Genomic DNA, 19,425 nt, shown 5'->3' with positions numbered 1-19,425 from the left:
AATGAATAAGTTCTATGAGAAGGGTTATAGTTAAGCATATGATCTATACAGCTATATGAATCTATCGGATTTTTTGAGCAGAGACGCTCCGATCCACGTTTTCAAGACAATTGTTGGCCGAGGCGAAGCCGACTGCCCTTGGTGTGTAATATACTATTGAATACTATTTAATGTTTTTGAATACTTTAAATACTTTTGAATTACCCTTCTTATAGGCATTTAACATTGCAAATCGTTTTAAATCGCTTCTTTTAATAAGGGGTATGTAATATACACTGTAAAAAATCACCGGGGTAAGTCCAAGCGGTGTAGGTGTTAAAATTGGCGGTGTTAAATTTCAACACCGAAAGCGGTGTGAAAATAACGCCGCCGCCGGTGTAAATATTCTGTATCGGTGTTAAAAAAAATTCTCCGGTGTTTAAATAACACCGCTGCCGGTGTAAATATTCTAGACCGGTGTTAAAATATTTTACTTTGTGAATATTTGTACTTACTCGATCACTATACTTGTTAATAAATAATATTCTTTATTAATTTTCATAAAGAACTGACATTTTTTGTGTTTTATAATCTTTAAAGTTAATACTCCAAGCGGACGCAGTTTACCCAGCTTTTACACCGATATTACTCCGTTTTTACACCGGTAACCCCGCTTTTACACCGGTTACCCTGATTTAACGCCGGTGAATTACTCCTCCTACACCGGTGTAATTTTATTTTAACACCGGGCGGAGTTAAAATGAGTCCATTTCACACTCTTTTTACAGTGTACTATTTTTTTTAACGATGTAATTTGTACCAAATAATTATTTTGTCATCAAGTACTAATATAAAGATAAAAAAAATAATAAATAAACCTCTATTAATCTAATCATTTTACCTATTAAAAAGTAATCAAAATAGAATTAATTTTCAAGTCCATTAAGATAAAAATCCTACGGGCACGATTTCATAATATTTTTTAAAATCAGAAGTAAAAAGATATAATTATTATAAGAAGTAAATCGTTGGAATTAAAACTACGCCTTTTATTAATCTACAAGATAAATCGTTACTGCGTAAAAAAATTTAATTTAAGTATATACTTATTTGTATTATTAATATATTACAACATGTTTAAATTATTCATTTATTATTTAATAATAAATATTATAAACGTTTGTGAAATTGAATCGTGTAGTCCATCATCACAACCAGAGTGTCCAAAATACGTTTACAAAAGTTACCAAGAACGTCAACATGTAATATCAGATTTACCAAATAAGCGTCAAATCGGACACTTGTCTTTAGTCGGTACCTGTCAGTCTATGACTTATAGAACCGAGAATTTGAATATTAAAACTCAGGATTTAAGTGTCACCGATCAATTGAAATCTGGGATCCGTGTTCTGGACGTCACAGTCCGTTTACAAGACGAACTTTTGCATCTTTATTCCAAAGGAAAGCCATTAAATTTCACATTGTTCCATATACTCTATGAAATAGAACAATTTCTTCATTTTTATCCACGTGAATTTGTCATCTTAATAATAAATTACGACGTTGTCGACCCAGAAGATATGGAAAATGTTAAAATCAATGCGTGTGATAAAATAGATCAATATCATCGCAACGTTGGTGGCTGGCGTTTAGTTAAAAATTGGGAACCAACAGACATAGTGAAGAAACATCGTGGGAAAATATTATTAGCAACATTTGACCCATTATTTGATGAATGTTTATATCGGCTTAGATCTCAATGTTCATTTTTACATGATGTTAATTTACATTTTGAAAGTAATAGAATTTTTGATGAACTTGATTATAAGTACGATCAATATTTAAACCTTCAGGCAAATTGTCATTCGTATAAATCTTTATGTTTCATTTACGATATGAGTATTTATGTTTTTCATAGAAATTATAATGTACGAGAGCTCACTAAATTTGGCGGTTACTTTAATAAACATAATAATAAATGTATAGAGCCAATAAATTATAAAATTGCTAATACTAATCAAACTTCCTGTTTGTTAGCATTAAATATTTATATATTTAATTTTGTCACTCAGGAAATAATTGATAATATTGACAAAAATAATCATGATCTTATTCATTATAAATTTGATAATTAATTATTGTAATTAATGGATCAGAATAAACTTAAAAAAATATATATATAAATTATTGTTTACTTATTTATTTATTTGTTTGTTTGTTTGTTTGTATAAAAATAATATATAACTTTACATCTTATATATAATTATAAATAAAATACAACCAGAATAATGTTAAAAAAAAACAATGAATTATTTACGCCAATATTGAGCGAATTTATGCAATTGTTCAACTAGAGCCGCCATTACGGCGGTGACAGATAGATCTAGAAGATTTTGTACGTAATGAACAGCTTCCTCGTCGCTCAAATCCAAGCGCAATTTATCTTGGACTTTTTTTACGGCTTTGTCAGGCTCCAGGGCAATGTCAGGGACACTCGCGTCGACCATAAGTGAGAATAAGTTGAGTATTAAGTTTGCATGACGACGCAAGTGCAGGAACGCAGTGTAACATTGCTTCCGAAACTCATGGTAATGTTCCGAGCCAACGCCGCCCATCGCCTCAACCATTTCTTTGCTTAATTTCATTGGCGGTGGCAGCGGTTTTGGGTCACGTCCCAAAATGTAACCAAAGTCAATGTGAAATAATTTACCTGATAAAATAATTTTTTGAGTAACGAAATTTTGAATTGTTTTCTTTTTTATTAAAAAAAATTTGTACCTGACGTAGTAAGTAATAAGTTATCTAAGTGACGATCGCCAACACCTAATACGTATGTGATTATGCAGTAACCAGCACAACTGCGTACATAAGTGTCCATAACTTCCGGCGCAATTCCATAGGGTCCAGTTTCAGATGGATGATGCTTGCGGAAAAAACTTAAAATCGATCCTTCACTGGCCAATACCTCGGCTACTGTTATAGATTCGATGAATTGTAAGAAACCATGTCTTGTACTCGTTGCCAAAACTCTTTAAATAATAATTATTATTTAAAAAAAAAAATATTGATAATTAAATTTCGCGCTATCACTGGTTTCGATAACACGAAATGTTGACTAGCGAATCATTCTACACATTCTATTAAAAGGCAGTAGTCCGAAAATTCCGAGGTAGCAAGTCTCTGTTGGTAAATGTACTGATTTTTTGTCAAAGACAAAAAATAAAAAATCTATTTCATTTATGTGAGACCTAAATGAGACACAATAGGCAATGAATCGATGCATTTACAAATTACAGTTGATACTACAAAGAGAAATAAACAAAAACCGCGTGATGATAAATTGTGATTTTTATTAAATTTTTGAGTTTTTCTCGATTATTTGCTGTGTGACTTCCAATTATGACTTCAGGTTCGTATTCAGTAGGAAAAATACGCCATTCAATCATAGTCTGACACTCAGCATACACCAGTTTTTTTTTTTTTTTTTTTTTGTGGACCTGGATAATAATTACTCACCGATACGGAGTTAATTTTAAATCAAGATTTTCTCGTCTCAATAATTTATCCATCAGTGCAATTGTTTGCAATATCAATTGATCTTGTCTAAGATCATCTCCATATTTAAATATTGCAATGTATTCAGTATTATTTGTCGTGAGAAATGTTAATTTCGATGGCATTAGTGCTGATTTGAAAAGACTTGCTCTGAAAAAAATTTTAATTAAATACAAAATATATATGTTTTTTGTACGGGGGATAGCCACTGTGATGGGTGAAATTTTCTTTAAATTTAAAGCTTAAAAAAAATGAATACTTACTTGTCGGGAATAATTCCTTTGATAGAAATCTCGGGATCAAGTGGAAATGGTATTGGTTCAAAGTTTGAAAAATTAATTTTAAAATTTTGATCCTGCTCAGACAATAAAGCTTTTAAACGATCGGTTTTACGTTTTCTGTTCCCACTTTCACGAGCGACAGCTTTTACAAGAGCCACTAATTGATCGATAAATAATTTTTGACGAGCTAAGAAGGCTTTGCGTTTTTGCCAGATTACGTTACCCTGAGTCAGGGCCATTGAGAACATTTTCATAACTGTCACGTACATTTCACGCACGCGTGTGTCTTGTTTTACTGTTATCGCAGGATCTGGTTGATCTTCACATTCAATTGCTAGATACCAGTACAGATAGTTGGCTAGTGTTGAGTTTTGACACGCGCGTGTTATCAAAAATGATGCCAAATCCATTGGTGACTCTTGACTTGACGATTGGTTCGTTTCTGATTCACTTGACTGAAAAAAAAAAAACAGTAAATAAAAATTTTTTATTGTACTTTAAATTTATTTGATTTTATTACAAATAAAAATTCTGTACCGTGGACATGGAATTATTTGACTGCTCAGTCTTATCCATTCTCTCTATTTTTTCACTCTCTCTGACTATTTTTAAATTTGCCGCTTTAATGCTTTCAAAATTTTCATATTTCAATGCCTGGACTAATTGGAGCAAATAAAGCATCAGATCATCATCATTTGCCTGATTTAGTCTCGCGATCGCATATCTTCTGACAGCCGGATGAGTGAAAGCTGGACCGAGTAGTTCCAGTGCGTCTTCTGGATCCGGAGGACTCCAGCTGGCCAGCATCTCCAGCGCCTGACGTTCTTCCCCTGCTACCTTCCAATTTACACATTTCACAAATTTAGTCAACGCTTTTTTTTGTGTCGATAAATAATATCGGAACTTCCAAATTAAATCTTGTTCTTCAGTAGTCAATGCCGTTGTTGGCGGATATCCTTTAAAACAAAAATTAATTAATTAATTAAAGTTATAAAAATAAAATGTTAAATTTAAGTCTTACCTAAAATAGTATTCAGCGCATCACGTACAGTGGAAGTTGGCTTAACTTCTCTTGTATTACCGCCACTGCGTAGACTACGTGCTAATTTGTGATGTTTAGCTTCAACTAAATTTTCAGCTAAAATTTCATAATCCGGTATCGTTACGACATCCGGTTGGGCGCGATGCTGTACAACTTCGTCCCCATCTTTTTCATAATAAACAATCGAGTATGGAAATCCGTCCATGGTAACTTCGGGAAACTCAACTGTCAGATATAAATAATTTGATTCACGTTTCTCACGTTCATTAATAACTTCGATTTCACGAAAGGCCAATCGATCGAGCCAATCAACACGTGGCATCTGTCCGTTCCTACGTTTCTTAGCCAATTTAGCGAGACGCTGCATTTGCTCTTTACCAGCGTCGCGAGCTTTGCCCTGAGTCGTCGTTGGTACTGATCCATCTGCTTCGACATTTGGCCAGACACGTAAATCCAGCATTCCCTGACGAAATACTCCGTGTTTACCGAAGAGTGATATCGTGGTACCACCTACGGCTATCTGACGACCTGGCCCAGCGCAATCGTATATTGTTATTGCTAATTGTGCGTCTCGTGGTAAATCCGAGTATGATATTGGTAAAGTTATCCATTGATTCCAGCTTTTTTTTGTGAAAAAATAATTTAAATATTTACTTATCAATTATCATAAATTATCGAAATAAACTAAAAGTATAAAATAATTTCTCGGGACCTCATGAAGATTTGAATCGTTTATTTGAGAAACCCCATAAGTCAAGAAAACAAAATATTTCAGAAAACACAAAAAACATTTTTTTGGAAAACTTGACATTAAAATAATAAATAAATGATTGAATACAATAATGTTAGCGTCTCTGAAAAAGATTCCAACAAAAAAAATTGAATTTTTTAACAGAAACGGAAAAAAAAGTTATAAAATCATTGTTTTTTAAATGTTTCCACTCAAATCATTTATTAAACTGATAAAATGAAGTATTAAGTATGTATTTGAACTCTGAAACTCAGAAATTACAAAAAATTATAATTAATTTAAACATTTTAATTAGTCATATAACAGTCAACAATAAAACAACATTTGAAATTAATTTTCCAAAAAAGCGCGAATTTTAAATAAAAAAAAAAAAAAAATTATTTCTGTAAAAGTAAAACTGCATATGTTTATTTAAGTCATTGACTTATGGGGTTTCTCAATTAAATGAAATTGCTGTCACCCCGTTAATTTTTTTTTAAACGCTGATTTGATGCATATTTTGATTGATTTCTATAGAGGGACATCCAAAGAACCCAAAAATTCAAAAAAACCACTTTCGTACAATACATGACTTATGGGGCTTCTCAAATAAACGATGCATTTAAAACCACGTCCAGATTTCTAACTTCTTACGGATAGTCCTGAAAATTTGTTATCGTGAATTTTTAATAGCTATGAAAATACTTGTAAGATTTAAAACGAAAAACGTGCGGCGAATGCAACAGATAATTGATGCATTAATAGTTCAATTAACAGATGGACAAAAATTTGTATAAAAAACGAGATGAGGGAAATAATAAATAAAAATCTAACAAAGTGGGGCAGAAAAGTGGAAAAATTCCTGAAGAAAATAGGAATAAGCGAATTACTAAAATAATCTACGAAGGGGATAGAAATGAAGGTGGAAGAAAAAAAAAGAACAGGGCTGACTAACGACACAATCATAGAAGTATTAAAAGGAGAGGTAAAAAAAGACTTATGCGTATTTATAAGGGAGGTGGAAAGAACGTTCAAGGAGAAAGCGATATATAACAAAAATTGTCAATGCGCTGCAGACATATAATATACGGAGGGTCGTGCAGAATTGCAAACCAAGTAGTTTTGTTTGTATAAAAATTATATTTGTTATAAAACCTGCAGAGAGTGAGATAGACTTAGTAAAATAGGAGAATGCAATAGAAACAAGGGGTAGTAACAGGTAGTGGAGTCAACACAAAATAAGAGAGAAACCAAATAATAAAATCTAAGTGTATGTTATTACTTAAATGTTGTTATGTACATGTGTAAGGAAACAGTTTTGTTAAACACAAATGTAGTGATACAAATTCTATTCTATTCTAGTTCAACTAACAATTTTCTTGCGCTGCAAATGATATGAACCGATGTGTGAGTTTTCTGATTGATAGCTGCTCTCTACAATTCTTACAGTTATATATTGCATGCGCCCCACGTTTTTCGTTTTAAATCTTACAAGTATTTTCATCGCTATTAAAAATTCACAATCATAAATTTTTAGGACTATCTGTAAGACGTTCGGAATCTGTATGCGGTTTTAAATCTTCATGAGGCTCGGAGAAATTATTTTATACTTTGTAGTCCGTTTTAAAAACGCGGCATAGTGAATTTTTTTTTTTATATCGATAATTATTTTCTGCTTTTTATGATTGTGTGTCTGAAATTTTTAAATCGATTTTAAACATCAAGAGAAGATAATGACAGAGTCATGCAACAACTTTCAGGTTTATTTCAGTTTCTTTTCACCTGATCATGTCTGAAATATAAAATTGATATATCTACCTACCAATAATATATCAAACTATTTAACTGTTTTTTTTTTTATGAAAAATGAAATTAAGAAGCAAGTAAAAATCATTTTTTATAAGATTTATACTTGAAAATTTTAAAATAAATTAAAGCCAGATCCTTTTTACTTGAAATCTTTAAATACGTGACTTTATTCATGGTGCTGAAGGTTCTAGTCGTCGCATTCTTTCAATCTCCTTCATTGCATCTTCATTACATGGTGTTTGTTTATCTGTCATTCAGTTGTGAGCTACATTCAATACAACTCATCCAGAAGTTAGTTTTAAATTGATCATAAAAATTTGTACCGAACAGACAAAAAAACGAATACGAATTTTGGGGGATATGTATATTACACAGATCCTGATGACGCAGATGTATTGATCATCCAGATCCCAAATATCTAGATTCCCGATGATACAGATAATCAATCACCCAGATCCCGATGACACAGATTTACTTTCTGACCGTAAATTTTAAATCAAAAAGAAAATTTTGAATCCAAGATTTTCTGTAGATTTTTTTTAGATAGTAGAAAGTTCTGATTGTCAACAGATTTTCTATGGATTTTCTTAGACGGTGATGAGTCCTGATTTTCTATAAAAATCCTTAGAAATTCTATAGAAATTATTGAATCTTACATTTTCTTTTTGATTTAATCCTTCAGCACTCCCGTGTTTTTTAGTGTCTCGCTTGCACTACAGAAACATCCTATAATTTGAATAGTGTCCTGTGAGTAAAATTCTCATAAAGGGAGTGCTGACAAGGTAAGATTTACGGTCAGTGAGCAAGAAAGTAAATCTGTGTCATCGGGAATTTATTGAATGGGAATCTGGATATCCGGGATCTGAATCATTGGGATCTGGATCATCAATAGATCTGCGCCATCAGGGTCTGTGTAACAAACATCCAGTTCGAATTTGGTTTTTATTTCTTCTTCCACTTCTTCTCCGTTTTCTTTTCTTTTTTTTTTTTTTTTGCACTTTCTTGCATTGTCATCTAATTCTGAACTACATTCCAAATTTCAAGTCTAGCTCATCGGGACGATAGTTTAAAATCAATTACAAAATTTCCACCCGAGCAGACACATGAAAGCGAGTGAATAAAAACCTGGTAAAATTATATTAATAACTTACTTCCAGCGTACGGGAAAATGTTTATATGCAGTATGTACTGGTAATGCAAGTGGACGACCGCCACCCCAAATTTGTAGTGATGCTGCTAAGTCACCTTTTCCACCACCAGCACCATACAATCCAGAGAATTTAATCATCGGATCTAATAATAATTTGTCATATTCTGGACGTTGTCTTACTCCTTCTAATGTTCCTCTATTGTAGAAATAAAAAATAAATATATAAATTAATTATTTTGTCATCAGTCATCATATATTTTATTTTGAATAATTTTTAAAATTAATATTATCACATTAAGTATAAAAATAAATTTTCATACTTGACATAAATTTTTAATCACTGATTATTTTATATAATCAAATAAAATCATTATCATTTTTTATTCTCTGAAAGATATACGATTACAAATCTAAATATAGCAGAGAAATATAATCCATTACACGTCATACAAAAAATAAAAAAAATAATAATAACCTCTCAAATAATCCACATAATTTTATGTGATAATTATTAATTTTTAAAAATTAATTAATAAATTTAATAATAACTTACATTTTTATTTGTATTCTTGTATCTAAAGATGAACTATAAACATATGAAAATTTATCACTTATATCATCCATTATTGCAGAAGTTATTAATTGTTGTAATAGATATTAATTTTTAAATTAATTATTTGTGTCAACACTTTATTATTGATAATAACAAAACATCTGTCATAGTCAGCTGTTACTTTAACACTACTATGGAGTATGGAATCTTCATGAACACTACAATGTTATTTATTTTGATGGCTAAATTATTTTCTGATAATAATGAAATTTAAAAAAATTATTTTATGTACCGTCAATAGCTTACCTTACGCAGGTAATTTTAATTTAAATGGTGAATAGAATTTAAGTACAGAGCTAAAAATATTTTATTTAAAACATCAACAATAATAATTTTACATTTTTTAAATTATTTATTTAATAAAAAATTTGAATTATTTTAAAAATGGCGGGAGTGGGGATAAACGCGGGAAACTTTTTAAGCTGCAGCTCAACTGTAGTCATGTCGCGATTCTTAAACTGTAAAGACGTTCTGAAGTGTACGTCTTTCTTATTCTCATATATTTTATTATGTATATTAATTTATGTTATTTTATTGATCAAGTGTAATGATCGGTGTAGTGTGTACTTGTTTTTAAATTAAAAAATGTTTTTAAAAGTATTAAAATTACAAAATAATGTGAGTGTGAAAGTTAGCAGTTAAGGTTTTAAGTTGTGAAAAAATTTGTGTGCCAAGTGTTTGTGATATTTTGTGTTAATTAAAGTGGTGAGATTATGAAATTAAATCAAATGAATTAAATTTAAAGTGTAAAAAGTGTTAAATTTGATTACTGCAGCGGTCGGTGAGTCAGCCATTTTGAAAAATTTTCCGCGGCTAAATTTAAATTTTATTAAAAATTCAAATCATTTATTACCAAATTAATAATTTATAATTATGACACAAATAAATTTTAATAAAATTATTAAATTTCAATTTTGAAATTTCGCGCCAAGATGGCGCTACTGCGTGTCACTGTATTCAACGTTCCAATTTTTGCTAAAGTGGGGGTAATCGAATGAATTGTAAAGTCGATTGCTTTGTGTCAACTGACGGTTCGATAACGGCAGTCAGTATCATCGACAACGGCAGTAGTAGTCCAGATCTTTCTTTACGTTTAAACTGAAACATTTTATTGCAGTTAATTCGCGGAATTATCCATAAAATTTATTGCTCTTATTCGTTGTTTAATTCAAATGTGCAGTGCTTGTAAAATTTAAATAGTTTGTAAAATTTAAATAGTGCAAAGTGTCTGTGGTGTCGTTAAGTATTGAGTGTTCAGTGCTAGTGTAAAGTGTTGCGAATTGCTGATGCTGATACTTCCGAGTTCCTGAGCCCAATCATCTGGCATCGTCTGGTGGGAAATAGCAGTTAAGTGACGTTTTTTTAGCTGCAATGCACTTGGAGCAATTTAAATTAAATCTCCAAGTGTATTAGGACACCCTTCTGCATATTATTTCCCCACCAAGGTTTGTTATAACACTTGCGTGTTTTTTTTTTTGTTTTTAATATTTTAAATATTTTTCTATCATATTTTCTATCAATTTTTTTAAATTTATCATTTTGAAAAGAACCAAAAATAAAGACGTCGGCTAACTTTAGTATCATGAAACAGGTAGCAATTCTTGGGTTAGTTTTTAATTTGTGAAAAAATTTCTATCATGTTTGTGGTTTTTTATGTTAATTAAAGTCGTGAGATTATGAAATTAAATTAAATTAAGTAAATTAATTAAGTTTAAAGTGTAAAAAGTGTTAAATTGGATTACTGTAGCTAAATCTGAAGCCGGTTGGTGAGTCAGCCATTTTATATATTTTCGGCGGCAAATTTTGAATTTAATTAATAAAAATTCAAATTATTTATTACCAAATTAATCATTTATAATTTTACATCAACGTAATATAAATAATTAATAATTATTTAAGAAATTTTAATTTCTACTTTTTTGTAAATTTTTAAATTTACGCGCGCTTGGAAAAACACTCGCGCCCATGCGGTTAAACAAATAACTACAATTTTGAACTTGCGTATTTTCATTTAATGTTTTTGTTATAATAACAATAGTGTTTATTGTTATTTTTCGAATAAAATACGACCAAACAATCACGGGATTACGTGTATGATATATATTTGTTGTGGCACTTAATAAGGAAATGTATATACATTGTTTTTAAAAGTGTGGGTGGTTTTTTAAACACCGAATCCCCTCATCACTCAATAGAAATGACTCCAAGTCATTAGTTTAAAAAGCGTGCAACGTGTTATTAGATTGTTCTGTTTTTTTCTGTTACTTGTGATTGATAACTAACGTAATCACCATGTAAGTACATTTATTATTTGAAAATTGATACTGATCAATTAAATTACTTAATTAATTAAATTTTTTTCTCGAGTAATTATTAATTTTTCGAGTAATTTTTAATTATAGGGTCCAGCAAATATTATTATTATTATTATTAATATTAAATCGTTCGTTCTGTGATGATTATTATGAATTATTGGGCTTAAAACGAACAGCGAATGAAAAAGAAATAAGACAAGCATTTAAAAAAATTGCTGTTAATTTACATCCTGATAAAAATCCTGTATGTATTCAAAAAAATTATTTTCGTCAGTAATTTAAAAAAATTTATTTATTTATTATTTTTTTATAAATTTAGGATGATCCAGAAGCTCATCCAAAATTTTTAAAATACACGACAGCATATGAAGTTTTAAAAGATCCAGAATTGCGTAAAAAATATGACTTGTATGGAGAAGAAGGTCTCAATAATGATCAATTTGGTCGACAAAATTATCACTCTTGGAGTTATTACCAAGATAATTTTGGAATTTACGACGACGATCCTCAAGTGGTCACTCTCAATACCAATGATTATGGTAAAGATAAAAAAAAAAGAAAACAAAACTATTAAATCTATTTCTATATTTATCGTTAATGACTTTATATCATTAACTGTAATGAGAAATTACTTTAAGTATTTTAAAACTGATAAAGTTTTTTATTTTTTATTAATACGTTTTTTTTCTTTTTTAATTTTAAAGATGACAATGTTGTAAATAGTGAAAAAATATGGATGATTAATTTTTATTCGCCAATGTGTAGTCATTGTCATCATTTAGCGCCAGATTGGCGACGAATTGCCAAAGATTTTGAAGGTATTGTACGTGTTGGCGCTGTTAATTGTGAAGATGATTGGCGATTATGTCGTCGTCTTAATATACAGGCATATCCAACATTATTATACTATCCTAAAGTAATTATTTATATATTTTATAAATTGTTTTCTTTATAGGGTGTTATAAATAGTATATTGTGTGACAAGGAATGAAACAAAACGATTTTAGACCAGGGTGTAGTTGGCTGACATCACCTGCAGTTTGAAATCGTGTTCCATCCTGAATTAGGGTAAGAGCACCAATACCGAGCCTCAAACTAGTAGCCAGCCATTTCATGTTAAATTATATCTATATATATATATTTTGAGCCAATGTTAAAGTATATGACCAGCTGTCTGCTAATCAGGGGCTGGGTACTGGTGCTCTTACCCCTGATTAAAAACTCCGATTGGAACCGCTGAATTCCGATTGAATCCGATTGAAATCCGATAGACTTTCAATCAGAATTCATTGGTTTCAATCGAAGTTTTTAATCAGGGACTCTACGCATTATATTTTTTATGATTACCTGCATTGGAACTTGAAGTTTCAGAGTCAGCAGTCAGAAACAAGTTAATTTCAAACCAATGGTGTGATCAATTATTAGCGTAAGCGTTAATGGTCATTTGCAATTAATAATTAAGCAAAAAGTCTAAATACTATTTATTATTCACACTCATTTTCATAAAAGTCTGAAATTACTAATAAATAAATGACAAGTATCAGAGTTTAAATTGCGAATGCCTTTAGTCAGCAGGCAGAAAAATTTTCACCGTACCTGCACCCAAAGTTTAAATTCCTACCCTGTTTAGCGGGAAGAAAGTCTTTCTTTTCTTTTATGAGAAAACAAATTATAAAAATTAACGCACTCCATTCTTCCCGCGAACAGAGGCAAACATTTAAACTTTCAGGTGCAGATCAAGTAAAAAATCGTATACACACCACAGAAGAAACTAGGACGTCCCAATCCGCGTTGCCAATTACATAGATGAGTTGAACTGTCCTACTTTCCTCCCTGGGTATGTAATATACTATCATTCCTTCCCAAGGGATGAAACAAGTTTGTTTTTGCCATCGGACTAGAGGCATTTACAATTTACGCGTTTGCTAATATTCATTTGTGGCATTGGATAGAAATTATCTTGTTTCGACTGACTGTAGAGACACTGAAGCTTGAAGTTTTTGATCTTCCCTGGTTGAGAAATCCGATTCACTTCAATAGGATTTGATCGAAAATTTCCGATTGAATCCTATTAGAGTGAATCGGAAATTTTCGAAACTATAATATTTCCCGATTGAAACCTACTGAATCCCATTCAAAATTTTTATCGGAATGAATCGGTTCCAATCAGAAAATAATAACGAAATAAAAATATTATTTTCCGATTGAAACCGATTATACTCAATCGGATCCCAATCGGAATTTTTAACCAGGGGTATTATGAAAATTTCATAGTATCATAGTATCATGAAAATGTATATGATTTTTTTTTTAATTTAAATAGAATTCTCATCATGGTACAAGATATACTAGTAAAAAAACTTATGAGAAAATATCCGAATTTATAATGGAACATCTTGATGTTAGTATTGAAAAAATAACATCAACTAAATGGAAAAAATTAATTAAGTTGTTAGATGAAAATAATAAAGATTATTATAATAACGATAAACCATTACTAGTATTTACATGTGGAAAGGAACGTAATTGTTTTGATAATGATGAGCAATTAAAAATAACTGCCATGTTTGTAAGTACTTTTTTTTTTTTAATAATAATAAATTTGGATTTTGTTAAATAAATGGTTCCATGACAATTGATTCCAGACAACTGATCCCACTGACAAATTCATAAAATAATTTATTATTAATTAATTACTATGACATGAGTAATTAAAATTCACTGTTATAAATATAAAAAGTAAATTCGTTGTTGATAAAAATCAATTGACGATCAATTGTTGATGGGATCAGATGTCGGTGGGGTCACTTGTCGTGGTATAAAATTGTTAGGATCAGTTGACGGCACACCACAATAAATTTATATTATTTGCAGGACAATATTATTGATACAGGTATTTTTGAATGTAATAAAAATAATTGCAACAAATTATTAGAGACAACTGGCGCAGTATTTATAAATAATATTAAAAATAATGATAAAAAAAATTTTATATTATTTAATGATATAAATAATATTGATGAATTTGTTCATGATGTTTTGGATCAGTTACCAGAGCCACAGGATATAAGTAATGATTATTTTAATGTAAGAAAATTAATTATCATAAATATTATCACGGTTGTAAGATAAAATTATTTATTTTTAATGCTAAAATATTCACTTCCGGAATTTTTGTTCTCGTAAATTGATAGCTGGAGACTTCCTGTTGATCTTAAAAAATTATCACACATTTGTTTTACGTAAAGTTAAATATAATTTTAAATTTTATGTCATGTTTTTTCTTTTTGTTTTTTAGGATATTAAAAAAAATTTAGAAAAAAATGATAATGAGAACGGATGGTTGGTGTGTTTTTACATTGGCCATGCAACAGACTTAGATTTGCAATTGAAAAAATTACCGAGTATAATAACTGACGTTAATTTAGGAAAACTCAATTGCGGTAAATATAGTTCACTTTGTAGTAATTTAAATATAAATAGATATCCAATGTGGGGAGTCATAAAACCTGGTGGTGCTTTTGAATTAAGTCATGGTAAAAGTACAATAAATGATGTCGCCAAGTTTGCTGAAAATAGTATTAAAGCACAAAATGTTGCGGCATTGAGTGCTGATAAAATAATTTCAATACTAAAAAGACAAAACGGTAAATATTTTTATTTTATTTATATGTAGTAATAAAAATTTTGTAAAAATGAATAACAAACTGTGAATTGAAACAACATTTTACACAAATTTTTATGCTGTCTTAATATCAGTCATTTGTGTAAAAAAAATAACACGAAAAAATGTTGATAGTCTCTGTTACCGATTCTGAAACTTTCATATTTCTAAATGTTATCTACAATACACGTGTTGATTTAACATTTTTATTTGTATTTTGATATACAAATTTATGTATATATAAACTTAACAACCTTAGTAGCATTCTTAAGGAAGTCTTACGTAAATCTGTATATTCAGTCTTCAGCAAATCTGCATCATCAGTCTTGGACAAGTCTGAGGCAAGATACTTCCGTAAGATACGTTAAGTAAATCTGTCAAGATGCATTAGCTCAGACTTGCTGCAGAATTGCTCAAGATACCTGGACATGCCCACCCTTACTTCGTTAATTCGTGAGCAGTCTATTCAGCATTAGTCTAGTAAATTCAGTGGCGCTCACAAAATATTCGATATAATTTTATCGAGTGATAATATTATTAATTTGTAGCACTTTAAATTTAAATGAGGACCACTGAGTCAGCTATAGGTACTGTGTGTTGAGCTTGGAGTGATTCGGAGAAAAAGAAACCCGACATCTTAAGCAATTCTTCAGCAACTCTGACCTAACATTGATATTTAGTAGACATATTGGTTAAGAATTGCTGCAGACTGTTTCTACAGATTTCCGTCAGTCTTTAAGAAAAATCCTAAGCAAGACTTGATGAAATCTTTGGCAAGTATTCTTATGAAATACATCTTCTTCAAGTCTTGTTTAAATCTACCTAAGAAACTTGCTGAAGAATATTCTTTAAGTAACTGTCACTGTTACATGTCTACTCACAACGTCTCTATACTCAAGGGAAATATAACTCTGCTCCTTCTGTACTCAGCCTCAATTCTACCCAAATATATTTTAACTTAGCTACAACTTTACTCACAAAGAATTGCTATTTTATCTATAGGCTAAAATACGTGAGTAGAGTTGTAGCTGAGTAAAGTTCTCACGGACTCTAATTGAAGCTGAGTAAAGATATAACTGAGTAGAGTTAAAACTGAGTTGAAAAATATTTGAGTAGAGTAACGGCTGAGTAAAGAAGTAATCGAATGAAGCTAAAACTATTTTCTTTGAGTAGAGATGTTGTGAGTAGACATGTAACACTGCTAAGAACTTGCTTAAGACAATGCTACTAAGGAAGTAACTACGGTAAATTCAATGCATTCTTTGTTTTACTTTAATGAATTAACACGAACTCTATGTTAAGCTTATATTTTAAAAGTGTTAATTAACACTTGTTTGGACAGTAACACCGAGTCAATGTTACTTTTCTTTCAATTCAAATTTTTTGTGTTAAAAATGAACTGATCAAACAACATAACACCAATATGTTAAATTAACGGTAGCACGACTTGTAGTTCGCGAATAAAATATCCCCGATAAAATATCCGCGATAAAATATCCGAATACAAATTATCCTATAGATAAAATATCCCCGGACTAAATATTCAAGAGACAAGAATTCGTGAAAAAATATCCTGTTGATAAATCTTGTTCAGAAAAATATATTTTAAGGGAAAAAATAATGAATGGTTTTCGATGAACGGGTACCGTACCATTCCAAGCATATGTGTTGACCTATTTTCAAAATAATACCCACCCAAAATCTGTGGAAAAAGGGCACAGTACGATTTCAAGCATATGTGTTGATCTATTTTTAATATCACACACTCCAATTTTATTTACCGTACTATTTATATGAAAAGTATTTATATTATAAGATATTTTGTCGGGGATATTTTATCTATCGAGTATTTAGTCCGGGGATATTTTTTCTATCGGATAAAATGTATACGGATATTTTGTCTTCGGATAATAAGTGACGGTACCAAATTAACACACAAAAATGTTAAATATTTAACATGAAATATTCAACACAGACTTTTTTCTCTACACAAACACCAAAAATTTTTTACTGTGTATGAATTTTTGACACATTATTAACTAAATTAATTTATTATTAGGAAAGGAAGTCTGGTTCTTAGATTGGTACGCACCATGGTGTCCACCATGCATGCAATTTTTACCAGAATTACGTAAAGCGTCAATGCAATTTAAAAAATCAGTTGTGCAGTTTGGTACAATTGACTGCACAGTACATGCCGATATTTGCAGACGATACAATATACGTTCGTATCCAACAGCAATGTTAATAAATGGGACGACCACAACTCAATTTACTAATCAGAAAACAGCTGCTGGTATCATTGAATTTTTGAATGAAGTTGTTAATCCTACAGGTTATTATTTTATTTGTTAATTGGGAGAACAAGTTAATTTTTGAGAAAAGTTTAAAAATATTTTTTTATTTCAGTGATTAAATTAAATAAAGACAATTATTATAAGACAGTTGGTAGAAAAGATGATACTACACTATGGGTAATTGATTATTTCGCACCCTGGTGCGGACCATGTCAGCAGTTGGCTCCCGAGTGGACGATTGTTGCTAAAAATTTGCATTTATTAGATAATGTTAAGGTTGCGAGTGTCGACTGTGACGCTAATGGAGAATTGTGTCGCGAGTTGGGTGTACGCAGCTATCCTACTATTAGACTTTATCCATTTGGGAGTGTTGGGTTAAATCAAGTTGCGTAAGTGATAAATTTTTTTTTAAGATAATTAAATTATATAATAGAATGTACTATAAAAAACATATATATTTTTACAGACTATTTAATGGTCAACGAGACTCCACAGCATTGATGCAGTGGATAACGAACTTTTTCCCAACGAAAATAAAAAATTTTGACGAAGAGAAATTACGTAAAAATATATTTAACAATAAGAGCAAAAGCAAAAACAAAAAAGATTATTGGCTGATTGATTACTACGCGCCTTGGTGCGGGCACTGCCAGAAATTGGAGCCGCAGTTTGCAATCGCCGCCCAATTGTTGAAAAATAATTCAATCGGGTTCGGTAAATTTAATTGCGACACATTTGGCTCTGAGTGCAACCAACTGGGTATTCAAGCCTACCCAACTCTCATGCTCTACACTCCCGAAAATAAACGTAGTGGTATTGAAATTACCTCTCAAAACGCACAGGATATTAAAAACAATATTTTGAATCTGATAAACAAAAATTCTAAACTACACGACGAATTGTAATAGTATTTTATACATTATGTGGAATCGGTATTATCTTGGCGCATCCGAATTACGGTATTTACGTAGACTTGAAGATCAGAATGTTTTTCGGAACGAAAATAAAAAAACGAAGTAACCAGTAAAAAATCTACTGGATCTAGATTTCTGAAATGTTTCACATAAGTAGTAGTATGTCAGACGAAAATTGCAGCCACCCTAATTATCCCGTAAGTCACCTTTAAACAGTCAAATTATATGGCCTAATAGAACAGTTTGCTTAGCAAAAGTTTACTTTACGAAAGTTTCCTTGAATTTTTCGTTAAATGTCCGTCAACTTGGGGCTTTTCCGTTTTTGGCGACAATTTGTCACACAACACTTCAAAAGTTGTATACAAATTGTCGTCAAAAACGGAAAAGCCTGAACTTGACGGACATTTGACGAAGAATTCGAGGTAACATTTATTAGGGTTTTTTTCAAGTAAAAAAAGTTACCTTTATATTGAGGAAAAATTAACCGCAAATTTTTCTTTCCAACTTTTACTATCAAATTGTCAGCAAGTTTCAGGCGATTTCAATTGTCTAATTACTGTCAATTTCAAGCTAAAGTGGCTATTAGGGAAAATTTTTTTAAACTTTTATTGCGCGAAAAACGTTCCGAACTTCTGGTACATGTATTTACCGTAAATTACGGTATCAGGATAAAATACGGTATTCTAGGGTAAATTACAGTAGCGTAGGTAAATTGCGGTATTTTAGGTGTATTGTGGTATTTTACCGTAAATGTGCGGTAACATTGTGGCATTTTACCATAAACGTGTAAATTTACTGGAAAATTGTGGCATTTTACCATAAAGCAAAGTATTGTACTCTGTTGCGGTTAAAATGCCGCAAATTACCGTAAACGTGGCAAATTTTCCGTAGAAATACGGTATTTTGCTGCAAAATACGGTTATTTACGGTAAATACCGTAATTTACTGTAATTCGGATCCGCTAGAGATACTCAATGTCACTAGAAGTATACAATAGTTTATGTAATGATTGCACGAAGAAAAACGCCGTTAAATGTCTAAAGTCAGCGTTAGGCAGTCAAAGAAATCAAAATAAT

The 19,425-nt window shown here is 30.8% G+C and overlaps 2 protein-coding genes across 2 annotated transcripts; one reads left to right on the top strand and one right to left on the bottom strand.

Moving 5' to 3' along the window:
- Nucleotides 1-2,167: 2,167 nt before the first annotated feature.
- Nucleotides 2,168-9,308, bottom strand: LOC130673022 (phosphatidylinositol 3-kinase catalytic subunit type 3). The gene is made up of 8 exons (XM_057477872.1): nucleotides 9,100-9,308; nucleotides 8,548-8,742; nucleotides 4,837-5,477; nucleotides 4,353-4,771; nucleotides 3,798-4,270; nucleotides 3,496-3,684; nucleotides 2,758-3,008; nucleotides 2,168-2,689 (listed from the first exon to the last, which is right to left on the bottom strand). Exons 1-8 carry the CDS (start codon nucleotides 9,168-9,170, stop codon nucleotides 2,289-2,291), a joined length of 2,640 nt encoding a protein of 879 aa, XP_057333855.1. The 5' UTR covers nucleotides 9,171-9,308; the 3' UTR covers nucleotides 2,168-2,288.
- Nucleotides 9,309-11,197: 1,889 nt separating this feature from the next.
- LOC130673024 (dnaJ homolog subfamily C member 10-like) lies at nucleotides 11,198-18,340 on the top strand. Its single transcript, XM_057477877.1, has 10 exons — nucleotides 11,198-11,453; nucleotides 11,562-11,718; nucleotides 11,794-12,013; nucleotides 12,179-12,390; nucleotides 13,798-14,043; nucleotides 14,349-14,561; nucleotides 14,773-15,121; nucleotides 17,198-17,473; nucleotides 17,548-17,824; nucleotides 17,902-18,340. Coding segments are annotated over exons 1-10 (2,391 nt in total). The 5' UTR covers nucleotides 11,198-11,451.
- The last annotated feature ends 1,085 nt before the right edge of the window (nucleotides 18,341-19,425 follow it).

Source organism: Microplitis mediator, chromosome 8 (assembly GCF_029852145.1).
Source record: "Microplitis mediator isolate UGA2020A chromosome 8, iyMicMedi2.1, whole genome shotgun sequence".
Taxonomy (NCBI): Eukaryota; Metazoa; Arthropoda; class Insecta; order Hymenoptera; family Braconidae; genus Microplitis; species Microplitis mediator.
Note: the sequence above shows the minus strand (reverse complement) of the source record. Positions and strands in the feature narration are given on the sequence as shown.